This window comes from Lissotriton helveticus, chromosome 3_1 (assembly GCF_964261635.1).
Source record: "Lissotriton helveticus chromosome 3_1, aLisHel1.1, whole genome shotgun sequence".
Taxonomy (NCBI): Eukaryota; Metazoa; Chordata; class Amphibia; order Caudata; family Salamandridae; genus Lissotriton; species Lissotriton helveticus.
The window spans coordinates 1,904,964,118-1,904,989,577 of record NC_136061.1 but is presented as its reverse complement, the minus strand read 5'-3'; the positions used below and the strand labels follow the sequence as shown (position 1 = coordinate 1,904,989,577).

At 38.7% G+C, this 25,460-nt stretch overlaps 1 protein-coding gene across 1 annotated transcript in view; it reads left to right on the top strand.

The window, feature by feature from the left end:
- The window catches only part of SYT12 (synaptotagmin 12), an 866,886-nt gene that overhangs the window by 305,530 nt on the left and 535,896 nt on the right, over positions 1-25,460 (top strand). The window contains exon 2 of the mRNA XM_078682889.1: positions 9,580-9,641. Within this exon, the coding sequence (XP_078539015.1) occupies positions 9,608-9,641 (34 nt within the window). The 5' untranslated portion in view covers positions 9,580-9,607. The remainder of the gene's footprint in view (positions 1-9,579; positions 9,642-25,460) is intronic.

Here is a 25,460-nt window from a genome sequence, read left to right as displayed (position 1 = left end):
ACAACAAATCACCACAATGTATTTGCTCTATTTACTTTCATTCTGTGGAAAGAAGACAATGTTCAGATTAATATTACATTACCCTTGGGTCTCTGCTGGAGCCAAGATCAAGTTTCTGTTCACAGTAGATGACAAAGCCATTCCTTCAGCTTGGGAAGAGTTTGTAAACTGCCTGATCTATCCATATAGTTTAAAGAGTGATATTCTGGTGTGGGACAGTTGCAACATTTTAGATGCACAAGAAGTTTGCCAATAGATCCAAGTTATTGGTTCTTGACATTTCCAATGACTACAATGTAATGGGATTTGCATTAGAACATGTTTTAGAAAGCGTATTAAAGTAAAGGAACCCCTAGCATCATTTGTGAAGCAACTTAGAGTTCACCCGGGCAACTCCTATATCTCTGCACAAAACCTGTGTTTTCCAAACTTCTACTCAGGTGAAGGGATATACTTACAATCATCTTGGGCTAAAGAATGCCCAGGGGTCTTAGAGAAATTAAGATACTCATCTAAATGTAGAATTACCAAAGGGTTTCACGTCACCTGGACCCAGTGCATTTCGTTTAACAGGAAGTAGATTAGTTTCACTACGACTGAATGATGGCGACTAATTTACAAGAAGCTAGTGGTCTGTGTATGGAAAGCATGAGAAACCATGAGTTGTCCTAATTGTCAAGGGATATTTTGGTTACTGTCCTTGAAAGTGCTATCTAGTTTGCACTTTAGTTTCCTTGTTTGTGTACAGTACAACATTTATTTGGTGAAACAAGTGGGTGTAGGTAAAACAAGCACATTTAATGTAACAGGTGTTTCTAGAAAACACACACATGTATACCCAAAAGTAACATTAGGATTCTACTATTAGACCATTCAACTATTAGAACGGTGTTTGTGTGTGTGTGTGTGTGTGTGTGTGAGACATAGGAATTAACTGTATTAATGACAATATATATATATATGTGTCATATGAAAAGGTTATGTGCAGTAATGTGTACATTAACAAACAAAATGTGACCCAGGTGTATGCTCACTTAAAGGAAAATACTGTTGTGGTATTAGGTAATTCAATATGTAATCTTCCAAGACAGGTCCATACAATTCAGCCATTAGGCAGCAACAGTCACACGGAAATCCCACCACTCCTCACCATTCTAAATCACATGCGCATCTTCCACATTTCCCCAGTCCAACCTTACACTTCCCACCCACTTCCACCCGCAGGCAAGCATACAAATTCACCCAATATAGAAAAAGAACATTTGCTATAATAAGCAAAATATACAACTATGCTAGAATACATAACTATGCAGAAAAACACAGTCCCCAGTCATCAGTACACCTCACACTGCAGCAGCCAAAGCCACGGGTGAGCCTTATATCGATTCACGCATATCAGGTATCAAGGGACGCTTGTAGTTATTCTCCTCTTGTTTAGGACTGCTCGAGGAGGTCGTTGTGCCCATCATTGGACACATTAACATCCTATTTTAAAATCTTTGTTACATTCTCTTTCTCACAACATCTTTTACTCTACACCTTTACACTTTCTATAAGTGTCTCATCCTCTTTTATCCTTTCTGACTTGGACAATTTTCTTTCCCCCTTCCTTACTCTTCGACCACTCTTTATTCTGATCAAATCTCTTTCCTTACTCTTATTTCTCGTGTTTCTTTGTTTGTATTTCTCCTGTACTGCTCTTCTGACATTTTGTACCACCTTCAATTTGTCAATTGGTTCAAATTTCATGCTCATCCCTTGTCTATTGAGCAATCTATCAGTTATGTTGCCTCCCAATAAGAGAACTGGGGGCATGCCTGTACTGCTCTGCAGTGTGGTACATGCTGCTTTCACCAATTTCTCAATTCTTCTCACCAATCCAAACCTCTGACTAAAGCAAATTGAGATAGCTTGTTCATTTCCTGCTCAAATTATTCAACACATCTGGTACTTCTGGCATGATACAAGGACGTTCTAACATGCCTTACCCATATGGTGACCAAAACATCTTCTAATTCTTTGCTTACCAACTGTGGACCATAGTAAGTCACAGTCTGTTCTGCTTAGTATTTCATATTAACAACTTAGTTTAAGAGTTCAATGCCAGTCTTTATGGTAACTTTATCTACAAATGTTTACCTCAGGCTGCATTTAAGGTAGATCGAACATTCCCCTTTATTCCAAAGGGACCTCATATGTCGAAAGTCAGCTTTCCCCATAGTTGGTCAGTGACATCATGAGTTCAACCGAATGAGGAACAGCGACTTGAACTTATAACTGAAGGCAGATGCTATGCTTTCATGAAGTGTTCTACTGATTTATCAAGAGCCAGCCAACAAAGGTTTTCTCACATCCTATGCTTCTTGGGCTTAATGCACAGATGCTCTTCAAGATGAGTACCTTCAGTCTCCTTCCATTGGGTGCTGCTGGCCAAACCCAATCTCCTCTAGTTAACTCATCATCCACATGCTGATTGCTGATAAGCCCTTGCCCATTCAAATATATCTATGTACATTTACTAGATCAATATCTCTTTGCAATTCTGCCAAACATTCTTTTTTCCTCAAAGATCCCTTAGAAATACTTCCCACACTACTTATTACACTGATATTCCTCTACATCTTCTAAAACCAGTTTTACTTTAAACTGTGGTCCGGGGACCCCTGTGGTCAAAGAAGGTTACTCAAGGGTCCGCTACTGATTTAAAAGTTAAATAATATTAATAGTTTCATGAAATTTATATAAATAAAGAAGCAAAATGTAAAACTGAACATATTATCATGTGCTGGTAATGTGAAGAAACTTGAAATTGGAGGTTAAAAGTTAGTTGCCTCAGACTGAATCGTGGGAGCAGTGTAAGTGCATCAAACAGAATACAGTATGGATGATATGTGGCCTCAATCCTACCTTCACATTAAAATTAACATTTACATTTTTTTTCATTTGTTTGTGAATTAAATAAAACATTTAATCATTTGTGTATTTGATTAATGCATTTTTCTATTTTTGTGTATTATTTTGCGGTTTAGCTTAAATTGCTAGGGCCAGAGTCCCTGTCTTCCAGTAATGACTCAGTAGGAGTCCTCGGTTTCCAATAATGATTGAGTGGGTGGTCCCCGAGTTTCAAGAATGATTAGGTGGGGGTCCACAGTAGTCAAAAGGTTAAGAACCACTGTTCTAAAGCCTTGTTATTTATTTTCGGCAATGGCAAATATGATGAGCTGCTGGCTGTAATATTTATCTAGCCTGGAACATATTCTGGTTTTTAGTTGATTTTATATTGTCGATATTGTCATTTAGCTATGCATGTGTATCTCTGACAACTCCTTAGGGACTAAAGAGCTCAAGCAAATGTTTGTGGTCCTCATGGAGGACACATTCTGAGACCCACAGTCATATTCTAAAATTATACATCCCCATCCTATTTCTATTGCAGAAGAACTTGACTCTGCTCCACTCAGTACTCTGGAAACAAATCCCATACTTTAGTAAAAGTCCCATAGGGGCATGTGGTCGACAAAACAAGGCATAAGCAGAAGACAAAACTCCATCAAGCCTAACAAATAACTAAAAATAAAGTTTACTTTCTAGAGTGAGTCAATACACATATTTTCTTAGTGCCAGTGCCTCACAGTCTAATCTACAGTATCCACTTCAATTTTATATTTCTCTATCCTTCTTGTCACTCCATTGGTTTGCAAAATAGAAAATACTCCTTCTAATATGTAGCTGTGCTCCTTCACAATTGTACCAAAAACCTGCAAGTCATCCTGAAAATATGTAACTCCTGCAAGATCTCGTAGTAAGATGGGCATGCCCTCTGGAAACAGCTGAGGCTGATGCTAGCCCAAAGAGCATTCTTTTCTACCAGAGGACTCCCACTGAAGTCATGAAGGATGTTACGAGACATTACTCAGTTGTAGTTTTCCCTGGTGGTAGGCTGATGATATGAGCAATATGATGAACACAGTTGGCAGCCTGAGAAGGGTTAGTAGTTCCATGATGTTGGGTAGCTGGTCATTACCCACCCATGTACTTTTATTTTTGTTCATATCACGTAAATAAACACACATTCTTAGTTCACCACCCACTTTGTGTGCAATTATCATGGCAGCCAACTGCTCAGAACTTTCAATCTTTTCTATGATGTCTTGTCCATTACTTTCTCAAAATTCTTCTGGAAACCCTCATGCATGCACACAGGAACTTATTTCACTTTGTATGCATAGGGTACAATTATATCCTTCAATTATATATATATATATATATATTATTATATATATATATATTATATATATATTTTTTTATATATATATATATAAAAATATATGTATATATATACCATCTATTTCTCCCCCGTTGAGCCGCACACGGTACACCTATGCAGTAAGCATTTATTTTGAGTAATTGTTGGGCAGTATCCTAACGCGTTTCGTTCAAGTCTCTGAACTTTATCAAAGGTCCACCCAGGCAAGCAGGAACTGAGCGTGAGCCACAGATGAAGTTGATTTATTTATATCGTTTCCGGCCCTCTAGTGGATATCCTTGGTGTGAGGATTCGCCAGGCATGATGGACTCTGTGGTCCCGCGTTTTTAGTTCATTGGTTAAAAGCCCTTCCATCGGGTGATGCCCATGTTTTCAAATTTGTCTCACTGGAATTGAAGTTTCCAGAGGTGTGCCTCCTGTCGCAGTTCTATTTTTGAGGCCGCGTGGAACCATTCTAGACTCCGGTGTCTGGCGGCAGCCGATTACCCTGGAGTTCGTGTTACCGAGTCATCAGAGGTGGTCCAGAGTCGGGTAATCATCGGCGCGCTAGCTGGCGGTGCGTTGCTCTGCGACAGGACCACGTCGCTTAATATACCATCTATTTCTCCCCCATTGTGGAAAGAAGTTGAGCCGCACACTGTACACCTATGCAGTAAGCATTTATTTTGAGTAATTGTTGGGCAGTATCCTGACGCGTTTCGTTCAAGTCTCTGAACTTTATTAAAGGGCCACCCAGGCAAGCAGGAACTGAGCGCGAGCCACAGATGAAGTTGATTTATTTATATCGTTGCCGGCCCTCTAGTGGATATCCTTGGTGTGAGGATTCACCAGGCATGATAGACTCGGTGGTTCCGTGTTCTTAGTTCATTGGTTAAAAGCCCGTCCATCGGGTGATACCCATGTTTTCAAATTTGTCTCACTGGAATTGAAGTTTCCAGAGGTGTGCCTCCTGTCGCAGTCCTATTTTTGAGGCCGTCTGGAACCATTCCAGACTCCGGTGTCTGGCGGCAGCCGATTACCCTGGAGTTCGTGTTACCGAGTCATCAGAGGTGGTCCAGAGTCGGGTAATCATCGGCGCGCTAACTGGCGGTGCGTTGCTCTGCGACAGGACCACGTCGCTTAATATACCATCTATTTCTCCCCCGTTGTGGAAAGAATTTGAGCCGCACACGGTACACCTATGCAGTAAGCATTTATTTTGAGTAATTGTTGGGCAGTATCCTGACGTGTTTCGTTCAAGTCTCTTATATATATATATAATTTTAGCTTACTCAAGTTTTACAAAAAAAACTTTGATACATTTCCAGCCCCATTTATCGTTTGACACATATCTGATCTATTTGGAACATATAACTTGATCAGAGTGGTTGGGATCTAAAACTATAGCTAAATTCTTCTGCTCCTGCAAAAGACAAAATTCATCCTTGCAACATAAATTGCAGCTCCGCTCATGCTATTACCCTTGCAGCTCAGTCTAGCTTGGAACTCCCCTACAAACTAAGTTTACTTTTTGTAGTATGCAAACCTCAAAACCTGGACAGCATTCCCTCATTTAGCTTCTCTATTTCCTCATCATCAATATAAGAGTAAGGTGATTGAGAATCAACCATCCTTTGTTTTTCCACGTTTAAAATGTTCACTATGAAATGTGGGTGATTCCCTTTTTTCCTCAATGTCCTGTAAATACATATTATTCTCCTCACATTCCAACAACTGCGCAGTTTGTACCCAGACATTATTGGACTCCCCAACCCAGTTGTTTTCATTTCATTACCTCGTGCCCTACAACACGGCACGATTTCATTTATTGCAGGATTGGTCCATCCTGCCCAGTTTTTTTTTAAATGTCTGCATGTCTTTTACTGCCACTACAGTAACAGAGGCTATATTTGTCCACACTGAAACATTTCTACCTGGTGGAGTCAAATTTAAATTTGCCACGTGCTCTGATAACCATTAGCTATTGATTATCATTACTTGAAGTTATAGATTTTTTTGCAATTATGTCACAGCCTTCTCAATTTCTCTAGCAATTTCCACAGCTACTTCTAGGATAGTGTCTTCCATGATTATAAAAGACACTCCTGCACCTTCTTGCTGTTTGCCATTTCTATTAATTGATATAATTTCTTCTGTGATTGTACCTTGTATGCATGTATCGGCTGGGGATCGAAGTGTGGCATATAGTCCTCTACCAGTACCCTTTGTAAAAGTGCATGTCTTTCTAGAACAACATTCACTTTCAAATATTACATTTTGTCAAGCATACCTGTTACAGTGGCTATTCACCTACTATAACACCATCTTCTTCTTCCCTTATTGTCACTTCCACCTTAGGAAGATGCATTAGCACATTTCTTCCTTCAAGCCCTAAATAATGAATAAATAGGGATAGTTTTTTTTCTTCTGAAAGTACACCATCATCTATGGCATCTAAATACATGTAAAAACCTTTCTTTCTTTGCTGCCAGTAAGGCATAGAGGAGGACCTGGAGTTGATAAAATTGTGCTAGAGGACTTCTTGATTTATCTTAACAGTTATAGTTGCTGACCCACAAATATGCTGAAAATAAATGACTCTAATAGCATGATCTGCTTTGGAACTTTAGAATATAAAGACACACATTCAAAGATTGCAGCGCTGTATTGTGTATGAACACATACTACAGTTATATGTTAGGGCCCAAATAAAGACAGGTTGCTTAATATTCTGTGTTGTCTCTTGGTTAAGCTTGATTGAACCAGGGAATTTCGTTTCTCTCGTTAAGATGTAATTGACTGGGAAGACACTCCTTAGGATGTTATCTGCTTATTGTGTGCTAAGTTCCACTTCACTATATTACTAACAGCAGAATGTAGTTTCCTTTACTTGAGCCTTTTTCCCTCAAATTGTACAATGTGCTAACAATATGGTCATAGTATTCGATCAAGATCGGTTGTAAGCAATTGCTAACAAAACTAAATGAGTACGATAGAGAAAAATATCTTCTAGTTAATGCTATGAAAACAAAATGTATGATTTTTGGAAGGGATAAAAATCCTAGCGGCATGTGAATAAGCATAAAATTGGGGAAATTCCAAACTACAATTATTAAGAATTTTGTCTAAGTGACAGAGGAACATCTGCTACTATTTATTCACCTTGAAAAGCTTCCATTTGACAGTTGCTTTTCAGAGCTTGAGTAAGAAATTGCCAGGTTCTTTCGCTGAATCCATGCTAGAAGTTATGCAGGCCGAGTTAATGCTCACTCTTTCTTATGGTCAAATGGGCTATTTAGGATCAATTGCCCTCGGTTTAAAGATGTTGGCATACTACATAGCTTTTAGTTTTATTTGAGGATAATGTTTGTTGCAATTATCCCCCTCCTTTTAACGATACCTAGACAGGATCCAGTGTTGAATGACTGCACATTATCTTCAATTTGAGCCCAAAAAAATGAGGTCCTACTTATTTCACTCTAATTCTCCACCACACTGGTTAAAGACTGGCTGGCCTCTACTAATATTTTAAACTGAACTATGAACTTAATGGAAATTGCAAAATTGATTTTGTTTAATTTTGGACATTGCCTGAATCTTCAAAAACACATCAATATCATGGCCAGAAGACCAATTATAATCTCGGACTGATTAGTTGGATAAACCTTGTTTTACCAGAATAGGACCTTAAAGCAGTAAATCAGGCTTTGTTCCTCCTCAGATTCTGATTATCGATTTTGACTTGTATTTCAAAAATTCATGCAGAGTCTTACAGACCATCCTCAAATCTATAGTTCATGGTGAAGCCTGAATTAATTCTGGGACAGAACCCTTTAATCACTGTATCTCTATATTGATTATTCTGAGCAGTTCCCCATTGAAGCCAGAAATATGTGTAAGCCTGTGTACTTAGCACAGTACCTTTTTCATTCTGACCACTCCCTTATCTGCCATGAAACCTAAGGTTTCAGAAGGACTTCATCAGCTTCAGAGGTCTGCCATTCTTCTCCTTGAGATAATTGATTTCAACAAAAATGCATAATAAATCTTTCTCTGTCTGTGCACTTAAAATGTAAAACAGTTAGTCCAATATCTGTGCTTTTCCACCCGCTTCTTCAAAAAGTACTGAAAAACATTTTTCTCCCCCTCTCTCTCTAAATCCTTTCTTTCATCATTAAATCTGGAGTATAGCATTTATTACAGATGCTACCCAGATGGGGGACTTTGTTTCAATTGCCGAAATCAGATCTACTTTGAATTTATTGTGTTCTTGTACATCTGCCTCGCTTGTTATACCGGTTACATCTTATTCTCTATTTTATGGGGCCTTTTCCATGTATGTACCTATGCTATATTGCTGTATTAGGAGCTGTGTTGTATGTTAAATATAAGTGTATAGTTCTAACTAGCACTATAGATATATGTATGTAGGAATAGTCTTCTTTAAGAAAGATCTGATTATTCGCATATAAACTTTAAGTGTGCTTTAAGTGTATCACTTCAGGTTTTTCATATTTGTTTTATACTCAGTATTATTGGCACTTCTGCAGCATAATTTTATTATGCCAATGATCTATGTGTGTGCTGCGTCACTGGTGGGTCTAGGCACTACACAAGCAAATGCTAAATACATTAAAAAATAAAGACATTAGTTTTTCAACCTGAGCCCAATTGTTCTCTGAACGAATGCAGCAGGAACTAGTAGTACATGTTCACCATATGCTGACAGATCTGTTGGTAATCAAAACACACAGCAGTTCATTTTGTATTACTGTGGATTAGCGTAAGGGCTAGAAACAAACAGCAGAATATCATATTGTTACAAACATTGGTACCTCTGAAATATTATTACAACATTGTAGTAAACTTAAAATGAATAATTGTGTCCAATTTACTTGATGTTCTCAATCCTGTCTTAACAGCTTAACTTCCTTCCGCAGCACACAATTTGTATATTTCCATGTGCCTTATAACACTTTATTTTGCTCTGATTGTTCTCTTTTTTCATTATTTCTTTATTCATAGCTTCATTTCTTCCTTCAAAAAACAGATCTGCATTTATATTTAATTAAGCACACAAATGTGCATAGCTTTATGTTAAATTTCAAAGCAGTAGCCCAAAATGCCCCAGAGCTTATCCCACCATCAGCACGAGAAATACTGGAGCATCAATTCACAGGTGGCTAGATTAACAGATTCAGCAAAATAATGTGTCTCATTAATGTCCATCATTAAAGTAACAAGCCATATCTTTATTACAGTGATGTAAAATATTGATATGAAAGATTTCTGATTTTCTTCAACATTGATCATATTGAATATCTTCTTTTCAGGTGCAGAGTACAGCTTGGAATACTTGCCATGGACAATAATGTAGAAGCTTACCATATAAGTAGTAAGTACAAAACATTGTTTAATGTATATAAATGCAATATAAAATAGAAAAAGTGACAATAGATGTGAATACTGAGCCAAACAGTTTGTAATGGGAAGTAGTGCTAGATTAAGTGCCAACGGTTTAAGATAGGGTTAATTACAAGTCAAGGTTGAATACATGAAAGGCTGCTTGTATTACAGAACGATAACCGACAAATGGGTGCGATGTGCTAAAAAATTTAGCCAACAACAAACAGACAGCTCAGCTAGATATAATTGGTTTTAACAAAATACATGCTTTAAGTATTTTATTAAATTTATGATGAAAAATGTCCGGACAAAGGGTAATAAAGACCAGACTCCACAATTTGTCTGCTAAAAAGCAAATGATCTTTTTGCTGCACTGATCTTTTTGCTGCATGGTGCCACCAACAATCAAGCAGAAGAAGAACATGGAACCCAAGAAGGGAAGTACCTAATAAATTTGTCCTCCAAGTATTTCTGTACTGTTAAATTTACTTATTTAATTTATATAATTTGACTGCCCTATGTGTCAAGCAAAGTGCCACAAACAAAATTCGTTTTACTCCAAAGCAAGCGCTTCTGAATCAAGAGTGACAAAGTAAAGGTAGCTATAAGCTCTTAGTTTTAAACAAAAAAGAAACACATTTTTTGAACAACTTGTAGCTTTGTCAGTAATAAATTTAGGGGCTCCCCGGGTACAATAGATTCCTATAATCTAGACCGTGAAAGCATCAATAGTTGCACTGTTGACTAAAAAAAAACCCCAGAAAGGAGTCGATTCACAGACCTAATCTGAGATAAATTCCTAAATTTAGTACTTTTGGTATTCACAGAAGGCATTTAGAAGTAATAAAGTTAGGACTCCTAACTTTACTACTACTAAACTGAGATAAAATCCTAAATCTGTTACTTTTGGTATTCACAGAAGGCATTTAGTTGTAGTAAAGTTAGGACTCGTAACTTTACTACTACTAAATGCCTTTTGTGAATACCGAAAGTCGTAAAGTTAGGATTTTTTCTCAGTTTTGTAGAAGTAAAGTATGGAGTCCTAACTTTACTACTACTAAATGCCTTCAGTGAATACCAAAAGTAGTACATTTAGGATTTTATCTCGGATTAGTTCTGTGATTCGGCCCCTCAGGGTGAGTATTTTTCATAGTAGTTTGAGATATAAGAAACAAGTAGAAGTTACTTTCTTCACCTGCTCTGATAAAGAAAGTTTATGATCAAACACAAAAGCTACATTCTTAACAGATAAAATTTAATTTGGATGTCCAGTAAATATATTGACTCTGACCAGAATGAATAACTGACCAGAAAACTTAGCTGATTGAGTTGCAGAACCAAGAAACCCTAAAACAATGTTGACCCATGAAAGGAAGATTCTCATTTTACAGATCTTATGATTATCTTTCTCATGACTACAAATTCAAAACATGTCAACACAACATGTCATGGTCCCTGGCTGCCCCCATAACAGTACTTGTTTAATCCTTCTTTAATGTGCTCTCCCTTCAGTGGGTTAGAATGCAGTACACTAATTGCTCATTACAGGGATTTAATAATGATAAGGTATTAAGATCACATCAGAAAATTATTTTGATGAACTATCTTCCAACAGATATCGGATACCAAACCAAAAGGGAACTTACTATTTTTAGGAAACAATATATAAACTTGAATCATAGTTCCTGTTTATGTTCTAAAGATACACTTTTTTTAAAGAGTACATAAATACATGAAGATTAACAGTGTTATCCAAACCACACACGAGTAAATATGTGAGAATGGAAATTCATTGTTCCTGTAAGGAAAGAGTTAATATACACACATATATAAATGTCGAGGTTACATGGTAAATGCATTTCCTATATTGCTTTGAGTGCACTGTCCTCCTAATTATTTTAGATCACATGAATACATAATGCCCTAAGTAAATGTATATGTGGCCTAATCAATCATAAAAGAGTGGAACCAAAATTGCACTGCTCCACTATCTGCAATCATTGTAGATGTTGCAATTCTAATAGTTGTGCATCTGCTACACAAAAAGCATAAACTATAAGAAACACTTTTAAGAAACTAGACGTGGACAGCCTTTTCCATCATTCATTAGCTTATCATTAATAGCATAGGCGGGTACCACAATTCTGCAGGTCCATCCCTACCCAAACAGGAGCAGTCTGACATAAAACGATAGTTCTCTTCTCTTCACCAGAAGACGACAGGACACACCAGATGTTTTTGAACCTCAGTGAGACTTATGAGGGAGATTTTGTCTGAATCTCAATTGACATAATGCGAGGAGTTCTCGTCATATTAAAAATATGATGACAAAACGGAGAGAAATAAAATTAGGGAAATGCTTACGTATTGTCCAAGAACTTGGAATTAAGCTATACAGTATTTTTTATAATCTTTTCGGTTCATCTGTGCCACTATAGATTAGTCACCCATTGGCAGATTAGGCCAAAGCTGACCCAAAAGGAGTAGGCTTCCCCGATCTGCCAAACCCCATTCTCTCTCAGAGAGACAATGAGCGACCTCAGACACATTCTGTCTCATTAATTAGCTTAATAAAGCTTTGTGAAGGCTTCTTGACAAATGGACTTTAATTATTCATGAATCTTCATAAATCAATACCAGCAAATCTAGTTTTTGTAAAACATGCCGTTGATACATTTTTCTTGAAGAGATTACATAATTCACTTTTTACCTTTCGAATGATTTTAATTTTGAATTTTAATTTTTTTCCAGGCTTATATAATCCGAAAATAGCTACAATGTCCTCCTAATTTTTGTTATAACTTAGGTATCAATGTAATTCAGGGTAATAACAGAAAAATGTCCAAAAACATTTTGACTAGGTATCTGGAGATGACCCCCATCGCTAAAAAGTGCAAGCATTGTCACTGCCAATAAATCTGGCTTTACAAGAATGTTGTATGGAAATGTGAAGCATGACAAGTAAAACGCATGGAAATGGTTATGTATCTGTGGAAGCAAAGAACTGTGGATTAATATTGGTGTAGGTTAAAAGGTCAGGTGACAGTTGCACTGTCAAGCCAAACCTAAATATCCCTCCCATCTGTTCTGTTGCCAGAGAAAAACACCATACATTATCTAGTTATCTAAGACAATTTAATAGCATGACAATGTCTTGTGTGTTCAAGTTCAATCTTAGGCAACTGGATGAATAAACAGCTGTGTGGAGGGCAAGCACTTTTTTGTGTGGAAGCACACAATTTATGCCCAATCAAAACATGTACTGCTGGCTCCCAACATGTGGGCGGAGCCAAACCCCTTCTCTAGTAATAGTCACATAATTGTCTGGAGGCAGTCAGACCATAAAAAGGAATAGAAGCAAATCAACCAGTGAGACTTCCACATGGTTGCCTCTCCTTCACATTTAGCAAGCTTGCCACAGTGCCACCCGTTTATGTATTGTTCTCCTGTTTACTCACAAGCAAGGGGAAAAAATTACTGAAGAACTGCTAATGAACTGCTAGTTCATTAGCCCACCAATGGCCCACTTTGACTTCTTGAAGCCACATCGCATTTTCGTGGCAAATAATAGAGAATTCCAATAGAGGCAGGAGCATGAACGTTGCTTTCCTCTCTCTCTCTGTCTCACACACACACACACACACACACACACATACATGCACACACACACACACACTTATTACATGTCTGCTTAGGCTCTTTTATTACACGAAATGCTCTGGTATTTCACAGGCAGTCATGTAATATTTTCCATGTTTTTAAAGACGGCGTGTGCAGAGTTTCATCAGTGCCCATTTTTTTTTTATTACATCGGCAAAAATGCCTTCATGAAACCTAAACCAAAACGGGAACATTCAAAATGCAATTTGGGCGCACTGATTACTGAACATTGCAGGAAAAGCTTCAACAGTCTCTGAGGGAGTGTGCAATTACTCATTAAGACAACATTATTAGGCACATTTATTGACCCAAAAACCCAAGGCAAACAAAAGACAGGTTTGAACGTTTTTTTCGGATGGGAAAGATGTATTTAAAAACACGGAGGTGTGATGGAAGGCTGTTTCAGTGTTTAGCAGTAGCACGGAAAAGGCCCAACTGCCCGCATGGATGGACACAGCGGTGCAATGGAAGCAGCACTGATTTAGAAGAAGAGGGTCTCAGGGGGCAAGAATTGGTATAATGTGAAAAATTATTTTAATGATAAACAGGACCAGTTCATGATAGACCCAATGAGCCAAGCACTGGTGCTTAAAGCTGATTCTTTTTGTGATGGGGAGTCAATGCAACGATTGGAAACGTGGAGTGATGCGAGAATGAGACTGAAGGCTGAAAATCAATCTAACAGCTGTGTTTTTAATTTGTTGTGCTGGAGTTGCACAATTAGGTGGTAACTAGAGCCAAGATAACAGAGAGTTGAACTAGTCATGCAGCTTAAAAAAAACACTTGTACTACCAGACAGCGAGCAATTGGAGATAACAAGTGGATGAGATGTTGTTGACCTCGAATGTAAGAGACAGGTCTTGAATGAAACAGACACCGAGGAAATGGATGGGGGTGGCTGGAAGGTGCAAAACACCGAATTAAGAGGCCAATAACCAGCTGGCCAAAACTGAAACTAGTCTTTACCACTAATCAGAATTATATCAGTTTTATCTGTGTTGTGTTTGAGGCAACTGTCATTCATCCATGAGATGAAGTTGAAAATGCAATTTTTAAATCTTTCCTTTGCCACAGAGGTTTGATCATCAAGTTCGACCAAAATTTGAATGCCATATGTGCAACCAAATCAAATGAAAATGGAGGATTGAGTAAGTTGAGCCAGAGAGAGAGCGCATACCGATTAAACATAGTGGGGCTGAGGACAGAAACTCTGTAGGACCCCATGACAAAGTGAAATCTGAGCATAATGGGGGAAGATAGAATGCTTGGGCACGATTGTGAGGATATGAGAAAATCCAGAGAAGAGCTTCTCTCTGAATTGCAGATGCAAAAAGATGGTCTAAAAGATGGTTAAGTAAAACCGTATGGAAGAACAGGAAGAGATCCAGAAGGATGAGGGTGGCGTAGCTACCCTTGTCCACTTGCATGAAAGGGAGTATTATTAGACTGAGAATGAGGCAGATCCAGTACTTTTCGAAGGTCTCAATAGTAGCTGAGCCGTATCAAGAATATGATTGGACTCCAAAAAGGTATTCTGTTATTTTCATGCACTTTGATAGGGAGAGGAAATAGAGAAATGGGTCGAAAATGACTCAAGGCAGATGGATCTGCTGAATATTTCTTTAACAGAAGAAGCCCTAGGGCTTGCATCCAGGCAGTAGGAACATAAGATGTAGAAATAAATCTTATGTGAAGAGATGAAGACAATGGATGGGGTAGGGATCCCGAGGGGATCCAAAATGCATGAATAACCTTGCTCTGCATGGTCCAAAACTAAAGTTAGAATTCAGGATAGGATGGAAGCCCACCAGTTGCAGGGTAACAGGTGTGACGTTATCATTTCTAGCTGAAGATACAGGGAAGGCTTTGCAAGATTCAATGTTGTCAGCAAAGGTGGTGTAAAGATTGTCAAAGAGTGCTTGTGAGGACTAAAAACTGGCAGAGCAGCATTAGGGGTTGGGTAGAGAATGGACAAGCTCAAAAAAGTCATTTCTGGAATTGCGAGAGTAAAGGATGCAGGTTGCAAAATAATTGAATATAGAAGAATTGAGCATAGGTGGTTTTTACAATGAAGTTTGGCATCTCTGAGCTGTTGTATATAAAAGAGCACTGGAGGAGGAAGATGGTGTCCTCCAGAGGTGGATGCTGGAAATGTATATTGCAAAAATAGATCAATAAGGAGTGCTTAAATAAGAAAGGTCCAAATAATATACACCTTCTAGGCTCCTGTTCTGTTTTTGGTAGATCTTGCTTTATAGGAATGCTCATTTTACTTTAGTAAGCATCCTTCTTGTTAAAATAAATGGGCTATAATACATGCAAAGGTTGAAAATATATGTGTTATTATGTCAATGTAATTATCGTGTACAGTTTGTGATGAATATAAATGTGTTGTATATATATATGTATTTGTTGTGTATATGTAGTTTATTGTACAACCATAAAAAGAATTCTTTCTGTCTATGAAAAAATAGAACAGTAATCAAAAAATAATAATAATAATAAAGAGCTACTTAGTAAGTTCTTTCTGTGTCATTTAGTTTGGTTTCAGATGAACATAAAATATAGATTGGTTCCGATATGATTCAATTCAAGTAGGAAGGGATAATTTATTTTTCTCTGTCCTTGAAATAGATTGATTATTATTTCCTATGCATCAGTTTTTGTTGAATAAGGAATTCTATTGTTCAGCACACCAGCAATTCAGTTTTTACATTTGGCAAGGTTGTAATCTAAAGATGAGTTGAGATGGGGGGTCACATAGATGAGAGTGAGGCAGAAAATTCTTTACAGCAAGGTTGGACCAAGGACTTCAATTGTTTAGGCCTTTGGCACTCTTCGGACACAGTGGCTGGAGCTGTACATGGGAGGTGTGCAAACAAATGCACATGGGCTTTAATTACCAGAATATTGTCCTCCCATCCGACTAATTTAAATTGTTGCATGTTCTAAACTTTGAGGAACGAGGGCTGTGGCCAAGATGCTGTTGCTAGCCAAACAATGTACATCAGTAAAAACACTCAATGTAACCATCACGGAACAGGAAGACTACAACGAGAATCACACTGGAGCCCAGAAACTCTATGTGCCAAGACCGAACTTTTAATATGCAATACCTACTGGTAAAGTGAATTAAAAGTTAAAATACAAGTTAGAAATAGAAATACATACAATCAATACATTCAATAAAATATCGTTCAAGCACAGCCTGCTGGTGAGGTACTTCCAGAATGGAGGATTTAAGTAAGAGGGAGTTGTGGACTCTTGTGGAAAATACAAGGAAACTCCAAAAAATAAGGAAATAATGTTGACCAGAATTTTAGAAACACAAACAAACGCAGAGGGCGCTGTCATGCACAGGCGATTCTCACTGTGATTCCTATTTGTGGAAGCAATGGAAAATCTGAACATTCTAATGCAATGAAAGCATGCTATTAGCTTTTTATTTCTGGTAGTAACTTCAACAGTCTGAGCATAACTGCTGTCTATTGTGTAATCAACAGTCTAGTTATGAAAGCTGAGCATTCTAACGACATTCAGGGTCCAGAGTACACTTTTCCTTGCTGGTAGTGGCTTCAATAATTTCTAATTGTGTTTGCTAGGGTAGTATGTTGTAGCTGAAACCATATATGCTCAGCTACATAAAAAATACTTTTCTTTACACTGTTAACAACATAATAGTATAGTCCAGTATTCCAGTTACTCTTTGTAAAAAGCCTTTCCCTGTTTGAAAAATAGGTTTTCTTTCATGCTAATTGCACACAAATAAACAGCTAAAATAAAAATTACGGACATGTAATTGTTAGAAATGGGTATCTCTAGTTGGCATTAGCTTGCACCCTGTCCGAGTAGGGACCCTTCTTCTAGTCAGGAAAAGAGAGTTACTCACCCAGATAACCCCAGCTCACCCCCTTGGTAGCTTGGCATGAACAGTTAGGATTACCCCCCAGAGGCAATGTGTAAAGTATTTGTACATAACACACACGGTGAAACACTGCAAATGGACACCACACCAGTTTAGAAAAATAAAGTATCGTTATCTAATCCAAACAAGACCAAAATGACAACTATCCAACATACACAACTCAAAATATGACTTTTAAAAGGTTTCAAGCAATTCTGTCCATAGAACTCAATGAATGCAGTGATTTTACACAAAGTAGCTGAGATGCGTCAAAATCCACAAGACAAAACATCTGCAGAGGAGGGAAGTGTCGGAAAACACAGAGATGCACGGGAGGCGATGCGTCAGTTCAGTGTTGTGTCGAATCTGGACTGTAGGGGGATGCAACGTATCAAAATCTGGTTCTGGTCTGCGGGTGATGCGTCAGAAATATTTGCCACATAGGTGCGATGTGTGGAAATGCGGTTGCGCTGGACGATGATGCGGCGCCAGCAAAGAGACGCGGTGTCGATTTCTTCAGCTGTGGTTCCACGATGCAATGATTCTTACAGCAGGGCTTGCGTCAGACTCAGTGTGGGGGTCTCAGACTTTGGAAACATGGTGAGCTGAACTCGGACTGCGTCAGTTTCTTCAACTGCTGACAGGCACGGCATCAATTTGTTCAGCCACAGGCCAGTGGTGGGTGAAAATTGCTCCTGCGCGACGGCACTGTGTCGGAAAAAACAGGTGCTGGAAGGGCAATCCATTGATTCTGATGGTTTTAAGCAGGTCTTTGCAGCAAGAACAACTTTCAAGGGCCCAGAACTGGATTTGGCTCCACAAGACAGGCCAGAACTCCCAGCAGAGGGTTCAGAGATGCTGCAGATGAAGTTGAAGTCTGTTATGGCCCTGAGACTTCCAACAGGAAGCAAGCACACACAAGCTCTTGGAGAAACTTCACAAGCAGGTCCCAAAGCAAAGTCTAGTGTTTTCCTCTCCAAAGCTGAAGCAGCAACTGCAGGCCAACCCAGCAAAGCAACACACAGAAAAGGGAAAGTACTCCCCCTCACAGTTCTTCAGCTCTTCTCATTTGCACTGGTTCCTCTTGATCCAGAAGTATTTCAAAATTCTGAGGTTTTAGGTATGATACTTACACCCCTTTTGACTTTTGAAGTAGGCATTCTTCAAAGGTTTGTCTTTTGTTTTGCCTGGTCTTGGCTCCAGACACACCTGAGGGGGTGGAGACAGCATTCTGAAAGGCCAGGCACAAACCTATTCAGTTGCAGGTGACAGCTCCTTCCACCAATGTAGCTCAGGAAGGCCCATCAGCCTGGTTATGGGCTATCAGGATATGCAGGGCACACCTCAACTCCCTTTGCGTAGCTGTCTAGAGTGAATGCACAAATTGTCCAATGTCAGTCTAAACCAGACGTTGATTCCACAGGCACACAGACGCACAAGATGCTTAAACAAGAAAATGCCCGCTTTCTAAAAGTGGTATTTTCTAACACACAATTTAAATACCACCTTTACTAGAAGATGTGTTTTAAATCCTGAGCTTGGAGAGTCTGCTACAGCGGGACTCCAAAAATCATTTCTAATCAATACTCACCATTTCCCTGAAACCTTTAAACACACAAACAATTCGTCAGTGGGGCCCATAACACTGCGCGTTTACTCTGTTCACTTACACTAGGCTTCAGGGCTTTCGGTGAACTACAATGGAGAACTGCTGTAATATTTGGTGGAGTGTCTGAATCCTATCTAGTCAGTTATTATTTACACCTACAGTTTAATATACTTTACCATGGTTTATTCAAACATTTAACTATTCAGACGCACCACCATAGTGGCAATGGATCTGCTAGAAAGAAAATTAGGCGTAGGAAAATCACAAGACCAGCTTTTAAAATTCCATTTTCCCAATTTTATTAAAAGCAAAACTTTATTAATTATGACATTTATGTATTGATTAATTCTTTATTCAGTAAAATCTTAAACTTTATTTCAAAATGATCATTTTATTTAGAGCTCAGAAAAAAATCACTTATTTTAGAAATCAGTTAAAGTTTAGCAAAGAACAGATAGTTCCAAATTAATTCTCTCCTAACATCCCTAACTAATACCCTCATCTTATCCTTCAGTCCTGTAAAGCAAACAAATATATTCAAAGAGTTCTTACATCCAGGAGTCAGTCTTCAGTCGGGCAGCACTTCGAGTGGAAATCGAAAAAGCGACCCCCTCTAGACGAAACCAGGGGTTTTTATACACTAATTTCCTAACTTAATCTCTCTAAAAACTATCTACTATTACTTATTCAGATTCTGATTGGACAAGTTCGGGGTGGGTGAGCATCTCCTCACCATTACAACATCATTTTCACAACGATTCAGCAGAAAAATAAAGGGGCTTTGTTTTAGGACAGTCCATGGCCTAGTCATTTCCTTCAGTGGTAACATCAGGACCTTTCCCCAGGATCAGAACATTCAAACGTCCATGTTTGGCACCCATCCTAGGTTCCGGGGCGAGGTAGCCTTGAACCTCCCCGAGCACAGGCAGTTCACTCTGACTTGCTGGCTTTTGGCACGCCTGCGCTGTCCAGCTATTGCTCACGGTTTACCCGAGCAGCCATCTTTCATACAGGCCTCAGAGGCCACTTTTTGGAACTATCATAGAAACAAACACAAATTCATGTTAAATATAGAACTAAAGCCCTTTTATTTACCTCCCACTATACTAATATTTCCCCATTAGTTGTTACCTAGCAAATAAGCCACGCAAATGCGTTTTATACTTACATAATCGACCATTTCTTAGCGCAAAACGTGTACAATAAGCACATTTAAACTGCGTTTGTTTATATCTAAGCTGTGCATTAATTCACAACACGACAATAATACATATTAGTTAATTTTATTGCAACGTGCAGGCAAAATTAGTACTCCCGTGTGTAAAAATGTATGCATCTTATACTATAGTTGATTAGTTCACAAAACATACCATTAGTAAATGTGAACGTTATGGAACATTGACTTTGAGAGAGGTACACAAATTTTGTTTTTACCACCTCGCTCCATCAATTCCCTCATCTGGTGATTTTATCACCAAATATCTCTCAAAATTTTGATAAATGTAGCAGAACATGTTTCGAATTCTCTCGTTTAATATTATCTATACTTTTGTTTCATTCTCCTTCGAGTCTTTGAAAATCTTTTCTCTTATTTCTTCCATTTCTATTTCATTCTTTTCTCTCATTCTTGCCTGCTGCTCTTCATTCCTTTTTCTTATTGACTTTCTAAAATCTCTTCTACCTTTGTATAAACAGCATAATCTTATCACAAAAATTACTATCACTAAGATTGTTATCGGTATTAGTATTTTACCTACAATTGAACTACCTATTTCTTGGCACCAATGCTTAATTGCTGAGAAACCTTTACCCAGCCTTTCAAGGACACCTTCAACCTCCAGTGGTTCAATTTCCTTATGCAAATCTGTAATATTTATAATATACTTTTCAATATTCTGACTTTTATCTGGGATATAAGTACAACAATGTTGCACCTTCAAAATCCCACGGACTCCTCCCTCTTTTGCTAAAATTATATCAAGGGCAAGTCGATTTTGCATAACCATAGCTCTCATAGCAACCATTTCAGTATTGACCATCAGGAATCCTCCTGCAGTGTCTGTTGATAATCGATCAACTATTGCGGACAATTTTCTAATTCTATTTGCATTGAACTAAATTCCCACTGCTGATATCAGTGATCCAAATACATCACCTATTATTTCTAACACACTTTCTCTTCTTTTTCGACTTAAAACTTTACCTATCTCATGCTTTCCATTAGTGATTCTATCTACGTGAAAATTTTTAGGAAAGACCAAACCCACATAACATGTCCCGTACCAATGGTCTGGAAACCTATAATAAGCTCTATTCCCACAAATAAAATAAATTCCAGGAAAAACAGGATCATCTCCTCCTTTAAATCCCCAAACCCTTATAATTCTATAGGTGTCTTGACATTGACTTGCACCCACAAAATAATTGTCATACATTTTATTGTCTCTTCTAATACAAAATTTCCCTAACATTGGAGCGTCTATATTAATGGCTACATTCACATTCTTATCCTCAATATTCTCATCATCAAAAGTAAAATATTTAGATTTTGCATGTTTCATTTTCTCATTTCGTTTGTAAGCAATTCTTCTTTCCTCAACCATGTTTAGAAATGCCTTCTCCTCAATTCTCTTTTTACATGTCAAATTATTATTAAATTTTTATCACTAGGAGGGTTTTGTCCTACGAGTCCTGGCTGGACAATATACGTAGTATCAACAAACAAGAGTGCCAGGGCTCGGGTTCAACTCACAACAGCTTTTTATTTAGCTAGTGTGTACCTTCTTTTTATCGATTCCGAAGGTTTGTATTTTCATTTCAACATTTTCAAATTTCAAGATTATTTACATTTTGTATATGCTGCAGAGGATTAAACATTCCTTAAACAGTCAAAACAATACAAATATAAGTCATAAATAACAATACTTTCAAAAAGGGACAAATCATCACATTCATTAATAGTTGCACGAAATCAAATTTTTTATGTGGTCTTCAGAAAAGGAAAGTGTTTCCTCCTCTGACATGTTCCAACAGGTTATATTCTATAACCCGTTGTCCAAATTGCTGGAATGTTGTTATGGCTTGGTTGCCGAAAAACCCGTATTGTCCAGCCAGGGCTCGTAGGACAAAACCCCCAGCCATAACAACATTCCAGCAATTTGGACAACGGGTTATAGAATATAACCTGTTGGAACATGTCAGAGGAGGAAACACTTTCCTTTTCTGAAGACCACATAAAAAATTTGATTTCGTGCAACTATTAATGAATGTGATGATTTGTCCCTTTTTGAAAGTATTGTTATTTATGACTTATATTTGTATTGTTTTGACTGTTTAAGGAATGTTTAATCCTCTGCAGCATATACAAAATGTAAATAATCTTGAAATTTGAAAATGTTGAAATGAAAATACAAACCTTCGGAATCGATAAAAAGAAGGTACACACTAGCTAAATAAAAAGCTGTTGTGAGTTGAACCCGAGCCCTGGCACTCTTGTTTGTTGATACTACGTATATTGTCCAGCCAGGACTCGTAGGACAAAACCCTCCTAGTGATAAAAGTAGAAAGAGCAGGCAAAGCCTGCACGGGTTTTTCGGCAACCAAGCCATAAAAACATTCCAGCAATTTGGACAACGGGTTATAGAATATAACCTGTTGGAACATGTCAGAGGAGGAAACACTTTCCTTTTCTGAAGACCACATAAAAAATTTGATTTCGTGCAACTATTAATGAATGTGATGATTTGTCCCTTTTTGAAAGTATTGTTATTTATGACTAAATTATTATTAAAAGCATATTCATGTGTCAGCTCATCTAATTCAAAGAAATACTCTCCCATTTCCTTTGCAGGTTTTCTTTCATTCAACGTACCATCAATTTTTAATTTTGCAAATATTTCATCTACATTGGAATAATGATATTCCAATTTCCCAGTCTTATAAAACAAACTTGCAATTACACTACAAGTTACTCCATATGTAAGAGGAAGGTGGTGATATGTCGCCCCTTCTGACACTGATGCTGGCAATTTTACACAAACATAACAGTCATCAACATTCATAGTTTTAATGTACTCAAGCAACAACTTTGAAAAAGTATTTTTAGTAAAGTCACTGATAGATCTATCTTTGTTCGCCCTAAGTTGGCAGGGTATGCTCAGACGTGAGTCCCTTGCTCACTTTGCCACTGGAGTCAAGCAAGCCCGGCTGAAGACGGCTGTAATGCCAGAAACCGGTCCTGGGAAGCTTGATTCCGGTCCAGGGAAGACATGGCTTGGCAGTTCGGGCTGGACTGTTCCCATGAGGCACAGGGTCAGACTGATTTGCATATGGCCATGTCTGAACTGGGGTGGCGGAGTGAGCTAAAGAAAGGTGATGGATTAAACCCAGATCAGTTGCTTGGAGGTGAGTGTTTGTATTGTCAACGCTCCGTCCATCACCACCTTTGGTTTTTCTTTGTTCGCCCTAAGTTGGCAGGGTATGCTCAGACGTGAGTCCCTTGCTCACTTTGCCACTGGAGTCAAGCAAGCCCGGCTGAAGACAGCTGTAATGCCAGAAACCGGTCCTGGGAAGCTTGATTCCGGTCCAGGGAAGACATGGCTTGGAAGTTCGGGCTGGAATGTTCCCATGAGGGACAGGGTCAGACTGATTTGCATATGACCATGTCTGAACTGGGGTGGCGCAGTGAGCTAAAGAACGGTGATGGATTAAACCCAGATCAGTTGACTGGGGGTGAGTGTTTGTATTGTCAACGCTCCGTCCATCACCACCTTTGGTTTTTCTTTGTTCGCCCTAAGTTGGCAGGGTATGCTTAGACGTGAGTCCCTTGCTCACTTTGCCACTGGAGTCAAGCAAGCCCGGCTGAAGATGGCTGTAATGCCAGAAACCGGTCCTGGGAAGCTTGATTCCGGTCCAGGGAAGACATGGCTTGGCAGTTCGGGCTGGGCTGTTTCCATGAGGCACAGGGTCTGACTGATTTGCATATGGCCATGTCTGAACTGGGGTGGCGGAGTGAGCTAAAGAACGGTGATGGATTAAACCCAGATCAATTGATTGGGGGTGAGTGTTTGTATTGTCAACGCTCCGTCCATCACCACCTTTGGTTTTTCTTTGTTCGCCCTAAGTTGGCAGGGTATGCTCAGACGTGAGTCCCTTGCTCACTTTGCCACTGGAGTCAAGCAAGCCCGGCTGAAGACGGCTGTAATGCCAGAAACCGGTCCTGGGAAGCTTGATTCCGGTCCAGGGAAGACATGGCTTGGCAGTTCGGGCTGGACTGTTCCCATGAGGCACAGGGTCAGACTGATTTGCATATGGCCATGTCTGAACTGGGGTGGCGGAGTGAGCTAAAGAACGGTGATGGATTAAACCCAGATCAGTTGACTGGGAGTGAGTGTTTGTATTGTCAACGCTCCGTCCATCACCACCTTTGGTTTTTCTTTGTTCGCCCTAAATTGGCAGGGTATGCTCAGACGTGAGTCCCTTGCTCACTTTCCCACTGGAGTCAAGCAAGCCCGGCTGAAGACGGCTGTAATGCCAGAAACCGGTCCTGTGAAGAATGATTCCGGTCCAGGGAAGACATGGCTTGGCAGTTCGGGCTGGACTGTTCCCATGAGGCACAGGGTCAGACTGATTTGCATATGGCCATGTCTGAACTGGGGTGGCGGAGTGAGCTAAAGAACGGTGATGGATTAAACCTAGATCAGTTGACTGGGGGTGAGTGTTTGTATTGTCAACGCTCCGTCCATCACCACCTTTGGTTTTTCTTTTTATCTTGATGCAACTCTGGTTTGTACACATGAGTCTCATAAATCTTTTCTTTCTCACTTGGCTTATTTGAACTCACATTTGTTTTAATTCTGTTAAATTGCTCTGAAATGGAATCACAATAGCTAAAATTACCGACAATATAATCAACAATCCCATACATATTGCAAAACATCTACACCATTTTCTAAAAATAGAAGATTTAGTTTTATGGTTGTTCATTGCCATTTTCCCTAACACCGTTTCTTCGACCTTATGTCACTTACAAGTTGCACACCACTCAGTACACTAACAAGTTTTACTTCGACCTTGTGTCAATTCTATTCTGGATTATACTATAATTAGATTTTTCTAACAAGTTTTCTTCGACCTTTTGTCAACTCCGACCTCTCCTATATTTACAATATCCGTCTCACAGGACTTCAGACTTTTTACTTTAATATCATATACTTTTAGCACCTATCTACTATTTCTTAGTTGACTTCTTTACTCACTTTTTTCCAATAGGTTTTGGGTTGTACAGATTTTCTTGACTGCTATTAACCTCAACAATTGGTGGTAGGACAAAATATGTCCACTCAGGTGATTTGTACCTCTGATTTGGAGGTCTTACTCTTTTTGGCCTTTGTATAGTCTCTATTTTCTTTCCCAGTGTTTCTTCCTGGCTAGTAATCTCATTTACTTGCTCTTCTGGTTCTTTTGTTTTGTTCACTATTTTGAATCTCAATCCACCAGCTCCTTTAGGACAATTGTCTCCTTTGCAGACTTTTTTAGTCCTTGGCTCTACTGTGTTATGCTCTACTCTCCAAGCTCTTTTTCTTGGGCTTTTTCTTAATGGAGTTTCGTCTGCACTGTCATCAGTTTCACTTTC